This window comes from Lupinus angustifolius, chromosome LG18 (genome assembly GCF_001865875.1).
Source record: "Lupinus angustifolius cultivar Tanjil chromosome LG18, LupAngTanjil_v1.0, whole genome shotgun sequence".
Lineage (NCBI taxonomy): Eukaryota > Viridiplantae > Streptophyta > Magnoliopsida > Fabales > Fabaceae > Lupinus > Lupinus angustifolius.
The window spans coordinates 9348210-9373049 of NC_032026.1; the positions used below are offsets into that span (position 1 = coordinate 9348210).

General features: G+C 32.1%; 3 protein-coding genes across 4 annotated transcripts; all 3 read left to right on the forward strand.

Annotated features, from left to right (window-relative positions):
- LOC109333175 (polyadenylate-binding protein RBP47-like) lies at positions 1614 to 6335 on the forward strand. Of its 2 annotated transcripts, XM_019568501.1 has the most exons (7): positions 1641 to 1659; positions 1695 to 2138; positions 3004 to 3493; positions 3898 to 3980; positions 4061 to 4191; positions 5025 to 5121; positions 5977 to 6335. In XM_019568501.1, the coding sequence occupies exons 2-7, from the start codon at positions 1752 to 1754 to the stop codon at positions 6097 to 6099; spliced, it is 1311 nt and encodes a 436-aa protein (XP_019424046.1). In that variant the 5' UTR covers positions 1641 to 1659; positions 1695 to 1751; the 3' UTR covers positions 6100 to 6335. The 2 variants fall into 2 exon arrangements, with proteins under 2 accessions (XP_019424044.1, XP_019424046.1); XM_019568499.1 differs by having other exon boundaries at positions 1614 to 2138.
- On the forward strand, positions 11607 to 12933 carry LOC109332432. Its single transcript, XM_019567410.1, has one exon. The coding sequence runs from the start codon at positions 11683 to 11685 to the stop codon at positions 12739 to 12741; it is 1059 nt and encodes a 352-aa protein (XP_019422955.1). The 5' UTR covers positions 11607 to 11682; the 3' UTR covers positions 12742 to 12933.
- On the forward strand, positions 21158 to 23037 carry LOC109332233 (A-agglutinin anchorage subunit-like). Its single transcript, XM_019567146.1, has one exon. The coding sequence runs from the start codon at positions 21338 to 21340 to the stop codon at positions 22697 to 22699; it is 1362 nt and encodes a 453-aa protein (XP_019422691.1). The 5' UTR covers positions 21158 to 21337; the 3' UTR covers positions 22700 to 23037.

Below are 24840 nucleotides of genomic sequence, written 5' to 3' on the forward strand. Positions count from 1 at the left end.
GTAATTATTTAAGATCTATTGTATTAATTCCTTAACAAAAAAAGGTAAGGGGTATCTTGGTAACACAAAAAACAATATTAATCATAATAAATTCATTTAATTTTATATTTTTGATCTAATATCAATAAGGAGGATTTGATTAAGACCATGAATATTTAGCCATATAATAATTTATCATAATTCTAAACTTACCTATATTTCTATCCCAAATATTCATTAAATAGCTATGGAAAGTTTTTATTATCATACCTTCATCAACAAACACATATATTAATCAGTATGAATAAATTAGCTAAATCAATAATTATTTCATTATTACCTCCCATAATTGATGTTTAAGGTGAAAGATTAATAATCTCGGTAACTTGAACGTGCCCTTTTAAAGACAACATAAAATTGCAATTTTTAAGGAAATAATCATTTTTGATAGGATAATCATTCGTTATTTTACTATGTGGAATATATGAAGAGAAAAAAATATACATTTAGTAATCAATGATAAAAACTTTTATTTTTATATATATCGATATATTTTAATATTGTAAAGATTTTTAACAATGTGAACGTATTATTCACATTTCATATGATAATTTTTGACCCATAGATATGACTATGTAAAAACATTTACCCTAATAAATATAAATATTAAATTCACAATGAAATTCATTTTGAAACAGTGTAATTATGATTAATTTTAATGTGAAATAAAAAAATTGATTTTTTCCTAGAAAATATAACAGCATCTAAATTGGAGAATATCAACTTCATTTTTATTTAGGTTCTACACAATATTTTATAATTTAATACATATATTCTTAAATTGAGAATAACTTCCAATTTTTACCATAATATGAGAAATCACTTTTTTTATAACCTACCTACTTCACAGTTTCTCTCTATCCATCTTCGCCTGTGGTTCATATTTTTTTTTTGATAAAAATAACAACATAAATGTTCTTATAAAATAAATATTATTAATAAATAAGAATCTTACAACAATACTGATCTTAATAAATATTCTTATTAGAAATAAGAATAAAGTTGGATGTTAAGAATGAAAGGAGGGAGAAAATTGGACGAAAGAGAAGAGAAATTGGTTCAACATCCCAAATAGAGATCTATCATATTTTGTATCACAATTGAAATAAAAATGATACTTTACTACAAAGAAAAATTATAAAAACATAAACTTTTCTTTTTTAGTTCATGATTTTTCTTACCTATATGGCTTATCTATTTGATAAGGATATATAATCATAATTTTTTTAGCCCTTAACAACTTAACATATTTTTATTCGGAGTAACTTATTGTTAATTGTTATTTAGCCCTTAACAACTTAACATATTTTTAACCCAAGATTCAAACCCTTCCATGGGTGTTAAGCCATTTAAGTATTTTGAGTTAATATCTATACACATTTAGTACATAATCTATAAACCATTTCTATTATTTTTTGAAAAATTAATATTAATTAAAAATTATGCTACAATAATAATGTATATAAAACTCATATATTATTGATACTTTTTTCTCTCTTATTATTTTCTCAACCATAAGGTATTCTAATGTAATATATTTATCCCCTATATAAATAAACCAACCCTACCGTTCCAACCCCTTTTCTCTTCTCTTCACAACTTAAAACCTTGCTTAGACCAGGTCCTCTCCTTCAATCTCAAAAACAAGAGAAGGTAGAGACCAAAGAGAGAAAAACAAAAAAACAAAAAAAATAGAGAGAAATTAAACTAAAATGTCTCAACCAACCAGCAACGGTTCCGATCTGAATCAACAGAATCAACAACAACAACAATGGGTTCAGCAACAACAACAGTCGCATCAGTATCAACAGCAATGGATGGCCATGCAATATCCAGCTACAGCCATGGCCATGATGCAACAACAGATGATGATGTATCCTCAACATTACATGCCTTATCTTCATCATCATCAACAACATCATTATCAGCAACCACCGCCACATCAGCAACAGCACCACATCAAACACCATACGCCGCCGCAGCACCAGCACAAGCAGCAGCAACTCTCCGCCGATGAGATCAAGACGATCTGGCTCGGTGACCTTCACCATTGGATGGATGAGAACTACCTCCATAACTGCTTTGCTCATACTGGAGAGGTTTAAATGGATTGAATTTTTTTAATCTGTTAGATTTGGAGTTTATTTAAATATGATTAATCTTTTTGTGTTTTTTTAAAGGAAGTGATTATCATAATTGCTTATAGATTTTATTGTATCTTTGTGTTGCTGAATGTCTGTGTTTCCATTTCATAATTAAAGTTTGATTTATAACTGTGAGTTATACATCATCAACTTTCACATTTAATTTTGATGTTTTAGTTCATTTGTTTTGTATAACTAAGCTTGATTTATATCTGAAAGTTGCTACTGCATCGACTTTCACATTTAATTTTGCTGATTTAGTTGATTTGTTCATGTGATTAAGCTTGATTTATAACATGAAGTTATTACAGCAGCAACTTTCATATTTAGTTCTTCCGAGAAGTTGGTTGCATGATTTGGCATCTAAATTTTGCATTAAGTTCCTCGATTTGTACATGATTGTTGGATTTTCCATATGGGTTAGGGCTGTAAGAAGTGAAAATTTCCATTAGATTTTCCATTTTCAATCCTTTACATTGCAACTATGAGAGCACTGCATTAACTGAATGACTGCCATTCCTGTTGACCAGAGTTTTCATGAACGTAATATATTTTAGATCTTTTAATTTAATTGCACTCTGAAAATAGTGTCTAATGGTAGCCACATCTGCTTATCCTTTTAGTCCTCGTTTGTGAAATTTACGTATGTTAAAGATTCATTGCTGACCATCATCCATTACTAGTTTGATCACTTTGATGCATTTATAAACCTTTCTTCTTGTGAAATTTCCATTAGCTTCTTGAAAGGAGCTCATCTAATAGTTAGTGCATTGGCAAGCAAATGTTTTTGACGTTGTGTTGTGCCTTATATTATATGCAGGTTGTATCAGCCAAGGTCATACGAAATAAGCTAACTGGTCAGTCGGAGGGATATGGATTTGTTGAGTTTTATTCGCGAGCAACAGCTGAGAAAGTCTTGCAGAACTATAGTGGCGCGACAATGCCAAATACCGATCAGCCATTTCGTATGAACTGGGCTTCATTCAGTATGGGTGAAAGGAGATCCTCTGATGCTACTTCTGATCTCTCTGTATTTGTGGGGGACTTGGCCATAGAGGTTACTGATGCTATACTGCAAGAGACTTTTGCTACCAGATATTCCTCTATTAAGGGAGCTAAAGTTGTCATTGATGCTAATACTGGTCGTTCAAAAGGTTATGGCTTTGTTAGGTTTGGTGATGAAAATGAGAAGACAAGGGCAATGACTGAAATGAATGGCGTTTATTGTTCAAGTAGGCCTATGAGAGTAGGTGTTGCAACCCCAAAGAAAACTTATGGATATCCTCAACAATATTCTTCACAGTCACAGGGTTTGTTATTTATAATTCTTATTGTGCATTTTTGTGATGCCTTTATTTCTATTTCATTTCCTATCTCTTGTCTTATATTATCCAAATATCTTTGAAATTAGACGCTTGAATACATTACCAGGCAGTAACGTTCATTGTTTTAAAATGTATATATTGCCAGCCAGGCATGCTGTTTAAGTTTATTGTTTACATGGTTATCACTGGAATACGTTATACCATATATTATGCTTCGGTCCCCAAGAGTTAGCTCCCTTGGTAGAGCCACAGGGCATAAAGTGTGATAACCCGGGTTCAAACTCTGACTATTGCACAAGTTGCCCCTCCCCGTAAAAAACATTGCCTATCACATATATATATAATGCTACATAATAGATCGTTCAATGATTTTATATTTCTTTAATCAGCTGTGGTGTTGGCTGGTGGACATCCTTCTAATGGTGCTGTGACTCAAGGTTCCCAATCTGAAGGGGATCTTAACAACACAACTGTGAGTCTGCTTATTTAACTTTTTATACTATTAACCACCCTGGCTTCCTTTGATATCTCAGTAACCGATCTTTGATACAGATATTTGTTGGAGGGCTTGATTCTGATATCGGTGATGAGGATCTCAGACAACCATTTTTGCAATTTGGTGAGGTTGTCTCTGTGAAGATTCCAGTGGGTAAAGGGTGTGGTTTTGTTCAATTTGCTGAAAGGTATTTTTGTGGTATCACTTAACATAGACATGGATTAAAACTTGCATGTAATTGCAACCCCAAGGGGTTTAATGTGAAATGTAATTGGAATATGTAGTCCTGAGATGGGTAAAAGAATCCTCCAAAATTCTAACCTTTTTTGTGCTTGAAATCATGTATTCATTAATTCCTTCATGTCTCATGTTTGGGAATGTTCATTGGCTCCCAAATGTGGCTATTTGTGACAACCCTAAAATGCTCATAAGAGCATTCCAAACTGACAAGTGAGATGAGGGAGATAAGATAGATAAGAGAGCTGGTGAAGAAGGCTTTTGGAGCAGGAGCAACACAACTGCTGCGTGCAACATGCAAGAATCTGATGAAAGCCGCAAAGAGAGAGAGAGAGAGAGAGTGGGAGACACGGGGTGGAGAACAAAACTAAACCCTAGAGGATGCAAGTTCAAAACTTGTAAAACACAAGCATCACTAAAGATAATAAATCAATAAAAAAGGTCCCTTGGTGTTTTGGGCCTATGATTAGTAGACTGCCAAAAAGAAATAGATGTCAATTGTCGAGTAGGTAATATATAGTTGAAATTTAAGACATTTTCTGACATGTGCTTCATTTTTTACAACGATCCAATGCTAAGCAAATTCCAATACTAAATATTGAACCGAATAAATATACCACTCCATTCCATATACCTAGAGAAATCCCAAACTGCATAACCTTGTCACGCACCAATCACATTGCTAACCATGTAATAGATTCCAATTGCCATTATCATTAGTGATGTCTTATTCCCCCTGGATACATTAGCTATTTTTTATGCTTTCTGTCGTCTCGGTTACAGAAAGAGTGCTGAGGAAGCAATTCAGGCATTGAATGGGACAGTGATTGGGAAGCAGACGGTGCGTCTTTCTTGGGGTCGCAGTCCAGGAAACAAGCATGTGAGTTTGTTTTACCTTTTTGTGTGAACTGAACTCAATTCCTTTTTTAATATCTTTACCTGAGTATCTAATGGGGAAATTGGTTGTCTCATTATTTTCTCAAGCGTGTTCAGTTTGATGTTTTTATGATCTAAATCTTTGGAACTATTTATGATATGGCAGTATAGGCATCATTGTGGTCCATTATTTCTTGTAGGTTGTTTACTTGTTATTATCTTATATTATGTCTGGCTTCTTGCAGTCCAGGAAATAAGCATGTGAATTTGCCTTTCCTTTTTTGTGAACTCATTTCATTTCTTAGCATTTTTACCTTTGACTATCTAATGTGAAAATTAGTTAAATCTCATTTCTCCTCATGCATGTTCAGTTTGTTGTTTTGTGAACTAACTCTGAAACTATTTATGATAAGGAGTATAGGCATCATTGCATTATTTTTGTAGTTTGTTATGTATCTTCCTTTTTTATCGGCACATCCATCAAGGCATCAACCCTATCTTCCTATTCTATCATGACTTGCTACATCTTCTTTTATGCCCTAGTTTTTTACAATGTTTTTAACTTTCATACTCATACCTTTGACATCAAGTTAGTTGTTGCTATGAAGAGTTGTCAATTAGCGTTACACTTTCAAATTTAATTACTTTCTACTTTAGTTTGGGAGTTTGACAATAAATTCCTTCATTTTCCAAAATCATTTATGTTACAAAATCAGTTGTCTTGTATGTTAAATCTCGAAAATCTGAACTATACAAATCCGGCTCCCCAAATTTATAGAAAAGGGTAATTAAAAGGAACTTTTAGATGCACTTTTAATGATCGAACACAACTCTAATTTAATTCCTTCATATCTGACAGTGGAGGAATGATTCTGATAGAAGCCATTATGGTGGTCAGGGTTATGGAGGCAATGGATATGCTGTGAGACAGAACCAGGATATAGCAATTAATTCTGCTGCTACACTTGAAGGAGATTCCTAAGGGGATGTAGCAGAACTCAGTATTTTGAAATAGGGTGGATTTTATTGCTCTATAAGTTAAACTGTAGTATTATTTTAAAGTTTGTAGTTGGGTTATATTGGTATGCCATAAGACTGTATTAATATTTTGATGTCTGAAATTTTGGAGTGTACCCTGACCATATAGTATGGCTCGGGTATTTTTATTTATTTTTTAACTTTTGAAACTTCATTGGTCCAGGCCATGATTATTTTGAATACTTATTTTCAGAGTACAATGTCTTGGAGAAACTTCAAATAGAATCTGAATCTGAAACTTGTTAATTCTCAGTTTCTCACACTAAGTAGGGTTTTGGAGTAAATTTTAATAATAACTGAGAATTTTTAAGATATTCTATTTTTTGTTTAGGTTCAATGGGTAGGTTGTTTAGGAGTTACATAGAAAGGTTTTGGGTTTTAAGTTTAGTGTATTAAAAAAATCCCTACTAAGAGTTAGTTAACTTTATCATGTTGTGGATGTTCAGGACTTGAATAAAATTGCATCTGTGGTAGGTGGTCTAAACCAAAAATAGATTTTACAATGGGGGGATAAGAGTGGAGTAGAGAATGGGAAAACGACATTGGTGCATAGTAAGGTTTGAGTCTAGTTAAGCATTTTCTGTGGAAAGAGAATGCTCGGGAACTATAAAATACACTTTTGATAGAGTGTTTATATCTTATAGGGTCTGTTTGAGAGTTAATTTTTAGAGAAGAAAGAAGAGAAATGGAGGGTTTGAGAGCCATCTTATGAGTGTATTTCATAGCTCTAAAGTATTTCCATTCTCTCCATTACCTTTCAAAAAGCAATTCACAAATACATCGTAAGTGAAATGAGAAATTATCATTGAGAGCAATCTGGTTACTCCCAATTTACCCTATCAGGTTGACATCAACAAATTTGTCCGAGGTTGTAAGCTTTTTTGGATAGACGTATATTATTTTAATCAAAGTATAGTTACAATTTGATCAAACATTTTCTCCGGGAGCAAACTTAACTCAAGTATAGAACTGATTTGATATAATAATTCTGGTCAATAAGCATCAAGAGGGGATGAATTTCATTGCAATTAGTTAATTAATTACTAACAATGACAAAGCACAGCCCATAGTTTTCTCACCATGTGGGATTGTTTGTGATTTTAGTTATCTATAGATTTCATATAGATTTGATTTGATATTCATATAGAGCTCTTGAATAATTTTACTTTTATTTTTCTGTTACTGGAGTTCTTTGAAATTGTAGTTTGAAAATATAACTCAAAATTCCCCAAGGGTCATTCTTCAGAAATCGAAGTTGAATTGTTCTCACATAGAACCATGGATTGGCTTACAGTAGAAGCAGTATACAAAAAATGTTCCAACTAGGGATAAATTAACAATGTGCAAATCTTACAAAAAAATCGGACACATTAGGAAAGTTTTATATTAGCAAACAAAATATAATCAGTGCTTTTAGTTAACGGGTATTTTTTCCTCTTCTGGTTGGAATTTGCAAGTACATGTCAAATTTTGCTTGATATTTTATAAAGTGCGTTCATGAGTAATTATTGTATAAGTAAACCATCGGATATTATAGCCATTGACAGGCCTTTCATAATTAAGAGAGTACTCATGTACAATATTTCTTAGAGAAAATAAAAATGTACTGACAAAATATTTTTTTTTATATAGTTATTATATCACATATCATTCATGTTTAATCATTATTAATTTTATCAACAAGACACCAAGTAGATTCTAAAATGACCAAAAGGTCAATGTTCGATTCCTGAGAATGACACTTATTGAAACTTGGGAGGGACAACCATAAACTAAAATAAATTAATTCTTTACCTAAAAGGGCGAGAGGATATCGCAGTAACAAAAAAATATTATTAACTAAACTTAGGTAACAAAAAAATGAATTATAGATAATGTGTTGTATATAAAATCTTTGCATTCAATGTTTAATTAAATCTTACATTCAATGTTAAATTAGTTTTGTGAGAATTCGTCCGCACTAGAAGCAATGTGGCATAGTCGATTTAAAAAATTTCGAAGTCAAATAGTACTACTAGTTAAACAATTGTCATGGTTAGTAACCTTAATTAAAGAGACCAATCAGTATGATTAACATATTCATGATATTTTTATTCAAACAAATATATTCATAGGATCACGTTTTCAAAATGGAAGGGTCATAGCCACAACGTTATTCAACATAAATTAGGAGAAAAAACTTTTATAGAAATATATACAATATATTATATTTAAAAAACATATATATACAATATATTATATTTAAAATTTTAATACATTATCAAAATTTTATTAAATATCTATCTATGTATATGTATATATATATAAATAAGTTTTTCTCTAATTACTGACCGTTGGACGCTAGTCAAAAACAAAAGAACAGAAGAGACAACATAACCATTGGACATTGACATTTTTTTATTAGATTGTAAATATATTTATATATGATTGGTTGGGACATCCCATAGAAATATTGTATATGGATGAGTATGGAAAGATAAGGGATTCAATATTATTAATATAAAATAGATGTATATACAGATATAAGAGAAAAAGCATAGATTGAGTAAGTGTCTTATTCTAATTATTCAAATAGACTTAATGTTTAAGTCTTCAACATTTAAATAGAGAGAGAAACAATGTAGAAACATTTCAGTTTTATTTTCTTAATCAATTAAGAATTTAAAATGATTCAACCAAAAAACTAACCATAACTAGTGAAATCTTAATTTCCATAAATATTTTAATAAATTATAAAAAAAAAGGTTATACTTGCTTCCATTTAAGTTGGTTTAGTGAGTGGTGGACATGCCCCACTTGACCCTATATCCTTCAATTGTCCAAGCATTAACAATCAAGCCTATTTGAGGTAGACAGCTTCTCCTAGTAATAAGATACTGCACAGTCTATATGTTAAATAATATAATTCCAAGTATTTTAGCTAATAATAAATTAGAAAAATATGTATGTACCAAAAAGTTATACACTATCATTATATCATTTACTATTTATATTTGATTATTATTAACATTTAAATATAATAATACAAATAAATAATAGATAATATATTGAGTATATATAAATCATTATAATGATAATGAATGATATTACATTCATAATACAAATTTCATGTTTGTATGAATTATATCTGTGTTTAGCTCTTAAGTGACTATCAATACTCAATAATATTATATATAACATGCTTTGACGGGAAACCGATAAGAGAAGATGTATCCACACAATAATAATGTATTTATTATGTATAAATCTTTATTATAATAATAATTGTCAAGTGAATCATGTAAGTCTTAAATCTCTCCAACTACCTCTTAATCCAAAATAGGCACTAATCAAATATGATGTTATGGTTACTTAATCATTTATATTATAAGAAAAGTATCTCACTATACTATAAAATAATTTATCTCATTAAATCTATTTATTGTTTGACATGTATCTTAATTTTCTTTTAGTAATATATTTTAAAATAAAAACTCATATAAATAATGAAAATAATACATATGTCAAACAATAAATGGTTTTAAGGAGATAAATTATCTCCTAAGGAGATAGTTTATTTACTTATATTATATACCTCAAAACCACTACCTATCTGTTGAGCTTCTTGTTATGATTTAAGCTTGATCAACAATAACACATAAGCTTATATCCTTTTAGATGGGTTAATAACAAATAAGCTTATATCCTATTAGGGATCTGAAAGTTTAATTTTTGGATAAGAGGGCTGTGTGATTTAAGAATCCCATTGAATTTGTTGTACTACCAAATATAGAATTATAAAAACTTAATACTACATGCTTAATGAATTTCACTATTTTCTCCTTGTGGTGGATTCATGTTGTGTTATTAATTGATTAGCTTGGAGTAGCGAATAAGACAACGGTGTCTTATTTTTTACTTCAAGCCAATCATAATATTATTTTTTGTTACATGAATAAAAAAATTTAAAAAATAAAAAGTAACATTTTGATTAGTTTAGAGTAGAGAATAAGACACTGTTCCGGACATATGATATCTGTTTAGAATATTCTTCACTTGGCAATTGCATGGAACATCATATGTATATTTCTCAGTAGATGAAGAAGACTGAAGTTTACCTTTATAAGAGAAGATTAGGACATGAGAAAACTTTTCTGCTTTTTGAGGCCAAGACCTTGGAGTATTTGAATTTTAAAAGTCTAGAAAATATACCATTCCTAGTAAAATTAACCAACAAAATTAGAAAGAGAGTGAGCTAGACAAATCAGTAAACCTAACTGCTATCATATATAGGATGGAGAGCAAACCTATTTTTCCTTTATCTCTATTTTGCATGTTCCTTTCTCTTTCTCTTTGCTTCTTTCTTTTCTTCTTTTGCCAGCATAAGCCTCTCTTTTTTCCAATGGAAGTTTTCTAAAAATTTGAATGACTTCTTTGTCTAAAACCTTATGCTTTAATTTGTTTTGGTTCAAGTGAAAATGAGAGACAAGATATGATTTTCTTCTTTGATAAAACAAACCAGGGAAAAGAATGTAGTACCAAGGCATTACTTTTCCCAAACATCTTTTGTATTTTTCGTTTTAATAAAAGACTGATAAATAGTAGTATATATTAAAATTTCCTTGTTTCCATTCTAAAAAGGGGAAGAAAAGTGTATTATCTTTCATTCAATTCTTATTAGGTAATTTACACAAAACAAATTAAATTGGTTTTGGGTCACATCCTTTTCATAATAAATGTTTTAACTTGCTTTCTTATAAACATTATTATTATCTCATTACCAGAATAATTATAAAGTAGCTAATTGCTGCAGCAACATCATGAATTCACACCTCATCCCATGCTGAAAATGGGACAATCCCTTAGCTTTAGACTTTTTCCTCAACAGGAATAACTAAAAAAACAAGAAAAATAAAAGGATATATATAATCAATGGTAAAAACATATTATCATAGAATGACATAAGGTGAAATCACACACCAACTAACCCATAGAAAGAATGTAGAACAAGGAAAACAAAACAATAAATAATGTCAGAAAAATAGTTGTTAGATCTTACGAAGGTGTCTTCCTATGACTAGTCTTTTACTCAAGTCAACTTTTCCCACTCTCTTCCTTTTCCTCTCTCTTTCCTCTTCCTCATTTTCTCAAAAAATCTCTATTTTTCTTTGCTTTTATTTATATGAGTTAATACTTAATACTAGTACATATCTCAGCATTCTTAATCAAATAGATAACTACAATTATATTATCTACCAACCAATTCTTACATTAATCATTTTTTTAAATTATACACCATTAATATAAAAATTTATACATTATCATATACCATTTATTTGTATGACTTTTTTGAAAATGAAAAATAAATGAGAGAGACTATAATGACAGTATCAAACTGTTTCACATACATTTTTTGTTTTAGTTTGGAAGAGAGGAGAATAACTACGCCTCAATTCGAACCAGTGTTTATCTTTCTTCCTTTATATATCATATCATCACAGCCATTTTCCCTAGCCACATTTCAAACTCTCTCATCACACATAGTGAGATGGAAGTGGTGGTAGCGGTGGCTCCTCCTCCTTCTACGGCGTTGGACTTCAACTTTGACAGCAACTGCTCCTCCCCATATATCACCGCTCCTTCAAGCCCTCAACGTTTTGGTAACCTCTTCTCTAGTGCCCCTATCAGCCCCATTAGAGTTTCCACTTTCCTCAACCAACTCAACAACTTCACCACCACACACTCTTCTTCTTCTTCCTCCACTCCTTTCCAATGGGAACAACAACCTGGTTTTCCCAAAGATGATGGTTTTGAATTCAACTTCAGTGGCCAACTCGAACCACCTTCTCTTTCCGCCGCCGATGAACTCTTCGACGGCGGAAAGATTAAACCCTTGAAGCCGCCACCGCGATTGCATTCTGGAGAAGGAACCACTTCTCCGAGGTCGCCTAAAAAGGGAAAGAAAATAATATTTTCTCCATGCCATAACCAAAAGAGAGATAATTATCATGACCCTTTTGAAATGGCATTAGAAGAAACACGTAGAAGAGAACAACAACAACAACCGCGAGGGAGAGAAAGGGTTTCTTCTTCTTATTCTTATGGTCGAAAAGGAACAAGATCATTGTCACCATTTAGAGTCTCTAACATCATGCATGAAACAAATGAAAAAGTTGTTTCTTCAAAAACAAGCAACACGAAATCTTCCTCCTCGTATCTTTCGTTCTTGTTATCGATTCCCTTCACAAAAGGGTACAGAAAATGGAGGCTGAAAGATTTTCTACTGTTCAGGAGTGCTTCAGAGGGAAGAGCAACAGACAAGGACCCTTTGAGGAACTATGATGTTCTGTCTAAGAAAGCTGCAACAGAAGAGGATGTTAAGAACTCAAGTTTTCGGTCCACTCAAAATTCCGGTTCCGTTTCTAGCAGAAGGAGAGGACCGGTTTCGGCTCATGAGTTGCATTACACTATGAACCGGGCTGCTTCTGAGGAGATGAAGAAAAAGACTTCGTTGCCTTACAAGCAAGGGTCGTTAGGGTGCTTACGGTTCAATCCTGGCATGAATCAGATTTCTAGGGGAATTGGGTCATTTTCATCACGCTCATAATTAATCCAGATATCTTATTTGGATCTTAATTACACACTTTTTTCTCTCTCTCCAGTTTCGAGTTTCTGCTTAACACATTTTTAAATTGCAGTGGTCGCCATTTCAGAAAATTCCAAAACTTTGAGGTTTAGGACAATGACGTTATAACTGTAGTCAGAATATGGTTGAGGACTCTCAAAACATTAACATATCACCTTCTATAACAATCATGAACCAAGATTTAATAATTTAATGGCTAATTAGCTTGATATATATATATATATATATATATATATAATCCACAAAAGAGAACGAATTTTTATTACAATGTAATTGTACCATTCACACAGAGAGAAAAATAATTGAGTACTTGCACATTGCTTTATATTTGGTACATTGTTTTTGGTAAGTTCTGTTAGTTTATTCATGGAAGATATGTCTAAATGAATCTTAAGAAATCATAGTTTTCACATCATAAGAATGATTATAGATTAATAACCTTTATCATACAATTCTTCATTTAGCTGTTGTGTAGTGTTCTTGGTTTATAGAGAAACTCTTTTATCCCCTTCTCGTTCTTACTATGCCCTTGCTTAAGTGATGGCTGATAGAGCAATCTTTATGGGTAAAGATATGAACAATACTTATGATTCTTTTTTCGTGTTAGTATAGTGCTTCCATCAAACACTATATATAAACTCTTTCTCAAGAGTCTTGACATTTTATTGATAACTTTTTATTCAAGAGTTATTTCATTCAAACAATGAAATAATATACTCATTCATTTCATAATAAACATATTTCTTACATGTTCTAATAGGAGAAGTGTTTTAATTTGAGTAAAGTAAATTCAACCTCAGTTACATCTTTGCCATTGTGAACTCTATTATTTTTACCATTAAATTTGGCACAAGTTGACCATTCCTTGCTTTCAAACACGCACAAACCGTTAATCATATACTAATGAATTAAAGTTATATGTTTATTTAAAAGCACCAAATTAAAATATGTTTAGCACCATGTGATAATTGTTTGATGAGAAAGCATAATAGTATTGCTTGTGTTTGTGAACTTTTCTGCTTTGGAGAAAAAGGGGAACTACCCACAGTGTTATTATGTGTATTTTGTTACTATGTTCTGAATCTTATAACTTTATTTTGAGGGAAATACAATGGTCATAGTTTGCTATGACTAGTCAATCATTTATTACGTAATTGATAATTTTAAGATAAATGTTTACAAGTCTTTTAAATATTTAGTACAGTATTCCTAAGATGCATAGAAAGTATCTTAAAACTTTAAAAGGCTTTTAAATAAAATTTTAAAAGCATTTTCGATATAATTGGCTTTTAGTGAAAATAGAAAAGTAATTTTAATTGAATGATATAGATTTTAAATATTGATATTCGATGTAATTAATATCTCAATAAAAATTAACCTTCTTTAATTTCTAAACAATGCCTTTAGACATCGGTTAGCAAGGCTAAGAAATGAATAGAACTTCATTTCTTGACCCTCCAATACTTTAATATAAGGGGATAAATGATTTTTTTATATTTTCATTTATTTAATTTCAAAATAAATTAAATATGGATCCTTAAATATTTCTAGATGTTACATGTTAGAATTTACATTCCGTACTAAATTCTCCAACACCAGAGAGAAGCCCAACCTATAAGAAATAGGGTTAATTACAAATAGTTATACTAAGCGATCTACTTTGAAGATTAAGAAAGCAAAAAATTAAGTTTGTGCTTGAAATTGATATATTTGTAAATTAGAAAATGTTTTGTTACAACCCTTCAAAAATGGAAGTTAGTTATTGAAAAATTAAAAATATCCATTCTCAATTTATTAAATAAACTAATTTCAAATCAGCCCTGTATATTTTTTGATTCCGTAATCATTACTCCTAAGACAAAAAAAACTGGTTACAAAAATATGTTTAGTCATTGGATAGATATCTATTTTTTTCTTAATCATTGTCATAAGTATATGATTAGCAAAATCATACATTTTTAGTTTCCTTGCGTATTATTTCATTCAAATAACGAGAGACTAATTCTAGCTAGTATAAGGTAAGACACATATGGAGAGACCCAAATAGTATTTTTTGCATATACAAACTCATGGCGCAAGACCTAGATTTCATGTTAGTGATCAAGTTCCTTGTATTTAGACGACTACTCATTGATGCAAAACCATATTTCAATACCATTAATTAATGCTTCTCAATATAAAATGTACGTCTCGTTACTATATACAAGTCATGTCAACCCACGTGTATAAATCATTATTCATAAGAACAGAATTAGGAAAGGACATGCTTTATAAATGTATTATGGTGTGAGATTCTATTGAATTATTATACTAAAATTGATATTTAACAATGTTTATGTGTTGAACGCTGTTAAATATAAGGTGAAAGAGAATTAACAGCGCTTAGTTAAGTAAACACCGTTAAAGGTATTATTTTTAATAACTCTTATCGAAGAAAGCACTGCTAAATATCACAATTCATATATTCAACAATACTTTATCAATAAACATTGTTAAATATGTTATCTTTAACAACACATATTTAAGTCAGCTAGCGGGGAATGACTAAAAAAAATAAAGAGAACAATAAAAAGAACAACAAAAAGAATTATATAAAGAGATACAACTAAAACTAAAAGTGTTTACATTACAATATAAAACAAACTTAACAGTAATAGCAATTACAAATGCATTCCCTTCATTTAACCGAATATTGTTTGATCAAAGCTAACATTTCAAATTTGTATATATAAGTCAGACAAGATTGACATATAGATCAGAAGTGTAAAATATTATGTGTTAGTGGTGAAAGGTGATACTGATACTGCTAACTAGTTTACGGGTTTGAGATGCTTATAATGAGCGGCATGAACGTGACATCAAATATGAGAACAAGATAAGCATTGAGATTAAAAAATGAACAATACTTTAAAATATCATAACAATGCTTAAATGTATGGTATTTAATATCACTTTTTCAATAAGCGTTGTTAAATGTATTATATTTAAGCGTTGTTAAATGTATTATATTTAACAACATTTATTTAAGTAAGTATTGTTAAAGATCATACATTCATATATTTAAAAGCACTTCTTCAATAAGCGTTGTTAAACGCTTGTTTTAGTGGATGATAATCTTTTCAAGTTTAAAAACAAAATCTCTCATACAATAATACACATATCATTCATTTATTATTTCTCTTACTTTTTTTTTTCTCCATGTGTTACATTTTTTTCTCTTTTGTTTTTAGTTTCTCTCTTCAAACAAGTTATCAGTTTTTTTTTGTTTTTTCTCATCGTTATCTTATTTTAACTCATTTATTTCTTTTTGATTCAGTATTGATGTTTGCATTTACACCATAAATAACAAGTCTTTATTTATTCTGAAATTATGTAGCTATGGTGTTCTAGGTTTTTTGTTATGGTTCATTGGTTTAGAACACAAGGTTTGAGTATAATGGTAAATATTCTTTCTCAATTGTTGCTAATTTTGTATTTTTTTTCATAACTTTTGCAACTTGTTTAGAGATGACATTTTTTATTTGTATTTGTAGCTTGCATTAATCATTGAGGAACCATGAACACTTTGTAAGGACTTGCACATTAGAGAAGAAAGAATGAACAATTTGCTTAAGATCTCATTACTAATATGTTATTTTATAATATTGGAATCTGTTAAGGGTGGAATGTAGCTGAAGTCGTTGATGATTTAACAAATATATTGTAAATGTGGTGGAGCTAGACATATTTGTCATGTGTTTGATATAATGTCTGGGACATATATTGTCTTATTTAGAAAGTAGACATTTAATAGCGTTTGCTTCAATGAACGCTATTAAATATCTACTTTCTACGGCGCTTCAAAAAATATTGTTGAATGTAACCTTATGTACTACTGCACTCACATAGAAAGCGTCCCAAAAACGTTGTTAAATGACAATTTTAAGTAATTATTTTACCCTGATGTAGTGAATATTGTAATATAAGATAAACGAAGAGTTTGATATTTTGTAAAATTATTTTTTTTAAAAATAATTTACAAATTTAAATCATTAAAAAAGTATTTATGACATATAGCACCATCTTCATTCAGTATTGGAATGAATCTGGATTCATCTCCACTGTAAAGAGTCCTATCCACATGTTAGATAATGTTTGATGCGTTCCTGGATTGGGGATTGTACTTTTTTTCTCTCTTTTTCTTTAGTGAAAGGTATAAGCGGAGAATGATCATAGAACATGCTTATAGATAAAAGATTCAACAAAAAAAAAGTTAAAAGTGGAAAAAAGTATAAGCATGACATAAGAAAAGAAAGAAGCTTTCAGCATATAAATCATTAGTCCACGGAATAATTATGGCAACGGTGTTGTACAGTGTCAAATTTTGTGATTACTACAAACTGCAATAATGACCATTTAACAATGTACCAATAAGTAGGATTAGAAATCTTTGTAGCCTAAGCATGTGTATTGTCTAGGAATATACCCTCCAACTCCTCAAACTTCAATCCCCACAGGAGCTATAAGAAAATAAAAAGCAAGGAGTAAAGCTAAAAAAATAAATTTTAATTTTTTTATTAAAAATAACTTAAAATCATAGTCGTTAATTTTTGTTGTTGTGGAATGTGATAATCATCATCCACTACTAGATTCTCTAGTGAGAGAACATCCCCATCCAAAAAAGGAGAATAATAACCCAGTAGGGTAGAAATGGAGTAATTGGAAGATTTCTATTTAACCCTCTATACAAATTCTAACCCCATGTGAAATGAAAAGAAGTTCTGATTACATGGTTGGGCAATTGCATATAAAAAATAGTTCCAAAATTTGAGGGTTACTAGGTGAAATGTAAAAGGGTGATATTAGTTTGTCACTTTTGCGCCAACCATATTATTTGTACATTTAAATTTGATATCTAAAGTGGACACTTCCCATATCAGAAAATTGAAACAAATTATAAACTTTAAACTATATGCATAGTGATCTCTTTAAATCTGTGTATAATGTCAAAACCAAAATATTTGTACATTAATTCCCAAGGAAAACAACATTTGCGTATGGGGATGAATACATAATCTAAAATATAAAAAGAAAATGCATAAAAGTAAATGGAACTTATATAATATGAATTATTATAGGAAATAAAAATCGGGGTAATTGAAATGTTTACCTCAGTTATGGACCCATGATTATTGCAGCTAAACTCATTCAAAAACCCTCACAAGCCACACCACAAAGCAAACAGAGTTCAGAAGAAGTAGGAAAAAAAGTGAGAGAGTTCCAATCAGAAAATAAGAGACGGACGGGAAGGGAACAACAAAACCTTATTGAATTGGCCGTTTATTTCAACGGATATGACATTCATACCCCTCATAATCCAGTTTCACCCAGCTCAAAAGAGATAAAAAAGCAAGAGATTTCCTAAATGTTGGTTGAGTTGTTTTTTAAACCGACCATAAATCTGAAGCTAACTCAACTTTAAATATATATTATGCCAACCTTTGAACTTGAACTAAACACAATTAATTCTTTAATATTACTTACTATCGTAGATATGTAATTTGACGAAATGAAATATATGCAGATATTTTGCTAATCATATATATACAATAATAATTAGAGAATCAACGTTTGTGTCAAAAAGATGTATTACTCCGTATAAAATTGAATGGACACAAATACAAACGTAATAAATGAATGACCATGACATGGATCATGTCATGTTTATCTCTTACTCAACCTTAACTATTGACTGAATCTAATTTTTTGAACCTTAACCCAACCATAAAACTAGTGAAATCCAACAATCTTTGAACTCAATCATGATTAGGCCAAACTAGATGACCATATAGGCTTGGGGTTTACTCACCCCCATTCTTTGTTCCATTTCTCAAACTCTTTCTCCATGTCACTTTTCAACTACTCACTTCACCTTTTAAATCTTTTCAATATTTACATTTATCTTCCTCATTTTATAATCCATAATTTCCTATTATCCATTCATAATCCATGATTCCCCATCTTCAACCTGTAATCATTGCATTTTTATTATATTAGTCATACATCTTCCTACAATTTTAGTTCCCAATTGGTTGATGCACACCTCATATTAAGTTCATATTTGTTTTTTCCCAAAAAAGTAATATTAATGCCACATTAGGTACAAACAATATCTCATACTCTACCTCTTATCATGTGTTGTTCAAAATAAATAAAAAACACATAATGTCATGTATGGGTTGGGTTGGAAATAAGTCAAACCAAAATTCAGCTCGGTTCAATTCAATAAGGATTTGCTAAGCTCAAAATTCAACTCGAGTTTGATACGATTTATTTTTTTAGCTCAAGTTCAACTCATTTAAAGTTCACGAACTGCTCAGCTTAGGTCAAATAGTTCATTTGGATAACTCAAATAATTAATTAATTATTAAGGCTATATATAAATATATTCTTGTTTATTTATATAATAACAATAAACATAAAAAAATAGTTATATATGAGGAGAGATCCATTTACACCAAAGTTAAGTTACACTAGTTACCCACAATCTCAGTCATTCATTTTCTTAAATTCAACGGACCAAATGAGTTAGTGAAATAAATGATGAGATAGAGAAAAATAAATCTTAAATAACTTTTAAGTTTCACTCACTTGATCCATTAGATTTAAGAAAATGAATGGTTGAAATTGACTATAACTAATGTAACTTAACTTGAGTGTAAACGAATCACTCATTTTATATACATATATATATATATTGAGCTGACTTATGAACCTAACGAGTCGAACTGTGTTCAACTCAAATTCGGCTCGTTTATTTAACGAGCCCAATTTATAGTTCAAATTCGACCCATTTGGTTCATGAACCAAATTTATAGAGTTAAATAACGAGTGAAGTTTCGAACGAATACGTTCACCGGCCTCAGAAAATAATTAATGTCACATTTGATAAGACTATTAGAAAAGTAGAATCAAACAAGCTAATTATGTGTTATAAAAGTGGACAAAATTAACACCCTTAATTATGATTTCTACACAATTTTATTTATTGAGTTTTAGGTTTTAAAATTATAAGGATGATGAAGTAATGGGGTTAGGAGAAGATGGTTTGTGAGAAAGAGGACATGATAGTTGAGAAATATGCGAGATGAATGTCTCAAATAGAGAAAAGACTATTTTTAGCATTTTTTTGAAAAATAGTGGGTTTATGAATTTTCAAATAGTTATAAAACTCAAATCCCTACCCAATTTAGGTTTGGGCCTTCGGGTAAAACATCATAAATAGGCTAATTAGCTGAACAAATAATTTGTTTGCTTATTTAGAGGGGCAAAAACTACAAGAAAACAAACTAAACTAGAACGTATCTTAGAAAATATACTCATGTACATCAAAGAAAAGCATCATATCTCAGCATCTTGTAGGAGGAAGATCCAACATGTGAATGTCCAGCTCCATTTCATATGACAAATTAGCCAAACAATCAACCTCTGGATTAACTTTTTTTATAAATATGAACACATACTTTGTTTGGTTGACAAGATAAAATAAGAATAGAGAAATATGTGAGAAAGAAAAAGGTGAGAAAAAGAATAAATAGAGTGAATTTTTATGATGTTTGGTATAAGAGAGGAATGAGAGAAAATGAATAGAAAAAAATATTTTTTTTCTTTTTTTCTTTTGTTTGATTGGATAGAAAATGAGAAGAAAGTAGTGATGTAGTTTAAATTACAAAAATATCTCTAGAATAAAGAAAAGAGAGAGAAAAATGTTGTTTTATTATTAATTAAAAATAAATGTTATAATTTTAAATTATAAATTTTATTATAATTTTAATTAACATTTTAAATTGATATGATTTGTGACATAGTTTGCGACACAATTTGAGACAACAGATCATTGTCCGAGTAAAAAGTATATATTTCTCTTTTCACTTTCTCCTCATAAGTGGAGAGAAATTTTTTTTGTGGGCTCACCCACTTTTTTCCTCTCTCCCTTTTTTCTCCCATCTCAACCAAAGGGAAGAAATTTCTCATTTATCTTCTACTTCTCTCTCCCTCTCGTATCTCTTCTCTAACTCTATTTCAACCAAACTCCACCTTAATTATCCAATCACTTTTCAACCAAGTTAACCAACGTAACATGGTGAAGATGATCACATTCATCATTGACTAAATTAATAGTCACTTGAGAATCACTCTCAATAATATATCTTGTAAAATTTTCCCTTAACCTCGAGTATCTTGTGGATGAATATTCTTAATACCAACCTTATATTCATATTAACTATAATAATTGATTAATTAAACAATGTCTTATTATTTATTTCTACTCTTGAGCTATTATTTATTGTCTTTTTTGGCCTTAAGACAATAAAAAGTAAAGGCGAAAAAAGATTGAGGAAGCAAGTAGTGTGTGCAGAACTATTGATCATGAGTAACACAAGTACATACAGATGCAACGCCCTCCTCTTAATTCCCCCATTCCACTCCCATCCAAATTAGAAAATAAGAAATAAAAAACAGCATCTTCTCCAAGATCGGAAAAACATTAGGGTTTCAATTTCAAACATTAACCAAAATGGATCAATCATTCCTACTAATGCTCTCAAATCTCATTAACCTCCACAACTCCCTTGACCCCACCACTTCCCTTCTCACCGACACTCTCTCCTCCACCACCGCCACCACCACCTCCTCCTCCCCTTCCTCCTCCACTTCCCCCACCTCCCTCCTCTCCTCCTCCTCCGTTGCCCCTCTCCTCTTCTTTACAATCGCCTCCGTCCTCTCCTACATCGCCTCCACCCAATCCCCCACCCCATCAACCACCACCACCCCTCCTCCCACCACCACCACCACCACGTCCTCCTCCTCCTACTCCGTCTCGGCGTTCCGCGCTCTCTCCACTGAACACATCTGGTCCCTTGAACCCCCTCTCCGCGACGCTCAATGGCGCTCCCTTTATGGCCTCTCATACCCTGTCTTCACCACCGTCGTCGAGAAACTCAAACCCCACATCGCACTCTCCAACCTCTCACTCCCCTCCGATTACGCCGTCGCCATGGTTCTCTCTCGTCTCGCACATGGTCTCTCTGCTAAAACCGTTGCTAACCGTTACTCACTTGACCCTTACCTTGTCTCCAAGATAACCAACATGGTCACGCGCCTACTCGCCACGAAACTCTACCCGGAATTCATTAAAATCCCCGTTGGTCGCCGCAGACTCGTCGAAATTACACAAGCATTTGAGGAACTCACCTCACTCCCTAACATGTGTGGTGCCATTGACACCACGCCGGTTAAATTACATAGCACTAGTAGTAATAGAATACCACTAACTTATCGGTGTCGCTTCGGGTACCCTTCGGTGCTCCTTCAGGTTGTTTCGGATCATAAGAAGATTTTCTGGGATGTTTGTGTTAGGGCACCGGGTGGAACTGATGATGCTACTCATTTTAGAGATAGTGTGCTGTATAATCGGCTTACGTCAAGTGATGTTGTTTGGGACAAGGTGATTAATGTTAGGGGTCATCATGTTAGGCCTTATGTTGTTGGTGATTGGTGTTACCCTCTGTTGCCGTTTTTGTTGACTCCATTTTCCCCGAATGGGATGGGGAGTCCTGCGCAGAATTTGTTTGATGGAATGCTTATGAAAGGGAGGTCTGTCATGGTGGATGCGATTGGTTTGCTTAAAGGGAGGTGGAAGATACTTCAGGATTTGAATGTTGGACTTAATCACGCGCCGCAGACGATTGTAGCGTGTTGTGTTTTGCATAATTTGTGCCAGATTGCGAGGGAGCCAGAACCGGAGCTGTGGAAGGAACCTGATGAGAGTGGTCCTCAGCCTCGGGTGCTGGATAGCGAGAAGTCATTTTATTTCTTTGGAGAAAGTTTGAGGCAAGCTCTCGCTGATGATTTGCACCAAAAGCTTTCCTCAAGATAGTTATTGTAAGCATGATTTTGCAATTGTGAATCACTGTACTTTTTAATAATTTATGACCTCATGTTTAGTTATAGGAGTAGTAGAACTAGAATAGTTGGTGATTTGTGTATGTGGAGAACTACGAAGTACTGACAGAAGTTTAACTCTAATGGCAAAGCTTAACACTCTCACCATTTGGGTTCGTATTTGTTTTACATTCTCCCCCGATCTCACCCTTAACCACTTTACTTCCATATCATGTGGCAAATAGTTATAGGTTGGTTTCTACTATAGTGTTCTTTTTTTCCTCCTAAAAAGGATTAATTGTCGCTGATGTAATGAAATTTATTCGTAGATTTCCAATTGAATAGAGTGCTGCTTGAATGTTATTCTATTGGTAGATGAATAGGCATTCTCCGCTTGCATTTCTCAGTCCAACATTTCCAACCAAACATGACAGTATATGGAAACTACTGTGTTGTTGGTTGTAGAAAGAAGTTAGAGGTTGAAAATGGAACATGTTTCTCCCATTGTTATGATTATTTTTAGCTCAATAAGATAAACAGACTTCATAGTGTCTTTTTTTGGAAGGGGTTCTTCATATTTGTGTAGCAATAGCAAATTACAACACACATACAACTAGGGAATGCTAATCAACTGAAGTGGCCAAGGTAGTGTTTTTTAGCATTGTAAACAGATCCTCTTTGGGTCAATTTACAGTGCACAGCCTTGTCAACTGTGAACACGTTGCTCTTGCAGGCTTACAGCTGTTGATTTTGGGCCATAAGTAATCAATGGTCGAAAACAAAACTGGGTACCTGTAGTCCGGTAATGTGGAAATCGTGCAAAGGTCCCTGTGCTGTGGATATCCCACATCAAGACCACCGATCCACCATTGGCAACCCACCCTAACCACCAGCATTTTCTCTGATGCACTGCCATCTAAAACAGTGTCGTCACACCAACCACAATCACACCATCTTCTCCCATAAACCTGTAGTCACACCAACCACCATGGTCGATTACGACTTTTAATGGCTTATGCCCAGCAAGGGCATTGTGAAGCCTTCAATTTTCTTTTGGAGAAAGCCCATTTGGATGGCCATAGCTTTGTTTGGACTGTTGTTCTTAATAGGGTTAACACTTAACACCAATGTTATGCTCCATAAGCGCAAACCTCTGACTGCCTTATCTCCTAATACGTGCATGTGTGGTTCAGATTCTGAAAGTGGAAATCTTTTTTTTATATTGCTACACGGCAAAGGTGCTTTGGAATAGATTGTTTGATATCTTTCAGGAGTCTTCGATCTGTTCTATCGACTTACACTCTTTCCTGCTTACTAATTTAATTGTGTTTGGCAGTCATAAAGATGGTAAAATCCTATGACAATGCTCTTGTTTGCAATCCTTTGATGTATTTAGTTGGAGGGGAACAATAGAATCTTGAATGACACATTTTTGGCTCTTGATTGTGTACAGGCAAGGGTCACTTCTTATTTACTTTTTATTCGGCTTCGCTCTGGTGCAAAACCCATGGTATTTTTGGTGATTTTAATTTGGTAGATATGTAGAGAGGTAGGCATGCTTTGTTGCATTATCCTTTTGCTTAGCTTCTGGGGTTTTCTTTTATCCCTATGAGTGTTTCTTATCCTCCTTTAATATTCTACCTTCTTTTCTAATAATATTTATTTTCCAAATGATTTAAAAGAATTGGGCTTGAAGGGAAAGCTGAGCCTATGAAGTTTAGACCTGCATTTTTCAACTGCAAAGAGCACTGAAGTCTGAAATCAGAGGTCAACATTGAAGTATTATTTGAAGTTGCTGACAATGAAAGCCCCCAAAACTGGCAGAGAGCTACCATTCCACCTTAAAAACCGCTGGGGCTCGTTGAAGCTGTCAGTGGGTGGAGACTGCTGTCGCTAATAGTGTGGGTGTTTGAGAGTGAGTGTAGAAATAGTTGACTGGGCTTTGGAAAAAAATAAAAATAAAAAAACTTCTGATGCATATCTTACAAATAGGTAGGTTGAAAATAAATTGAACTATTCAATATTCATTCAAAACTTAACTTATTATTTAATTCGATAAATTTGGCTTATGAGTCAAAAATGTTGAAATTAAGCTTATTAAATAAGATAAATTTGAGTCAAATAGAATTTGATTCG

Coding starts and splice junctions, on each gene's coding strand:
- LOC109332233 (XM_019567146.1), top strand. CDS start 21,338: ATGGATCAATCATTCCTACTAATGCTCTCAAATCTCATTAACCTCCAC.
- LOC109333175 (XM_019568499.1), top strand. CDS start 1,752: ATGTCTCAACCAACCAGCAACGGTTCCGATCTGAATCAACAGAATCAA. Junction 2,139..3,003: donor GCTTTGCTCATACTGGAGAG/GTTTAAATGGAT, acceptor TATTATATGCAG/GTTGTATCAGCCAAGGTCAT. Junction 4,192..5,024: donor TTTGTTCAATTTGCTGAAAG/GTATTTTTGTGG, acceptor TCTCGGTTACAG/AAAGAGTGCTGAGGAAGCAA.
- LOC109332432 (XM_019567410.1), top strand. CDS start 11,683: ATGGAAGTGGTGGTAGCGGTGGCTCCTCCTCCTTCTACGGCGTTGGAC.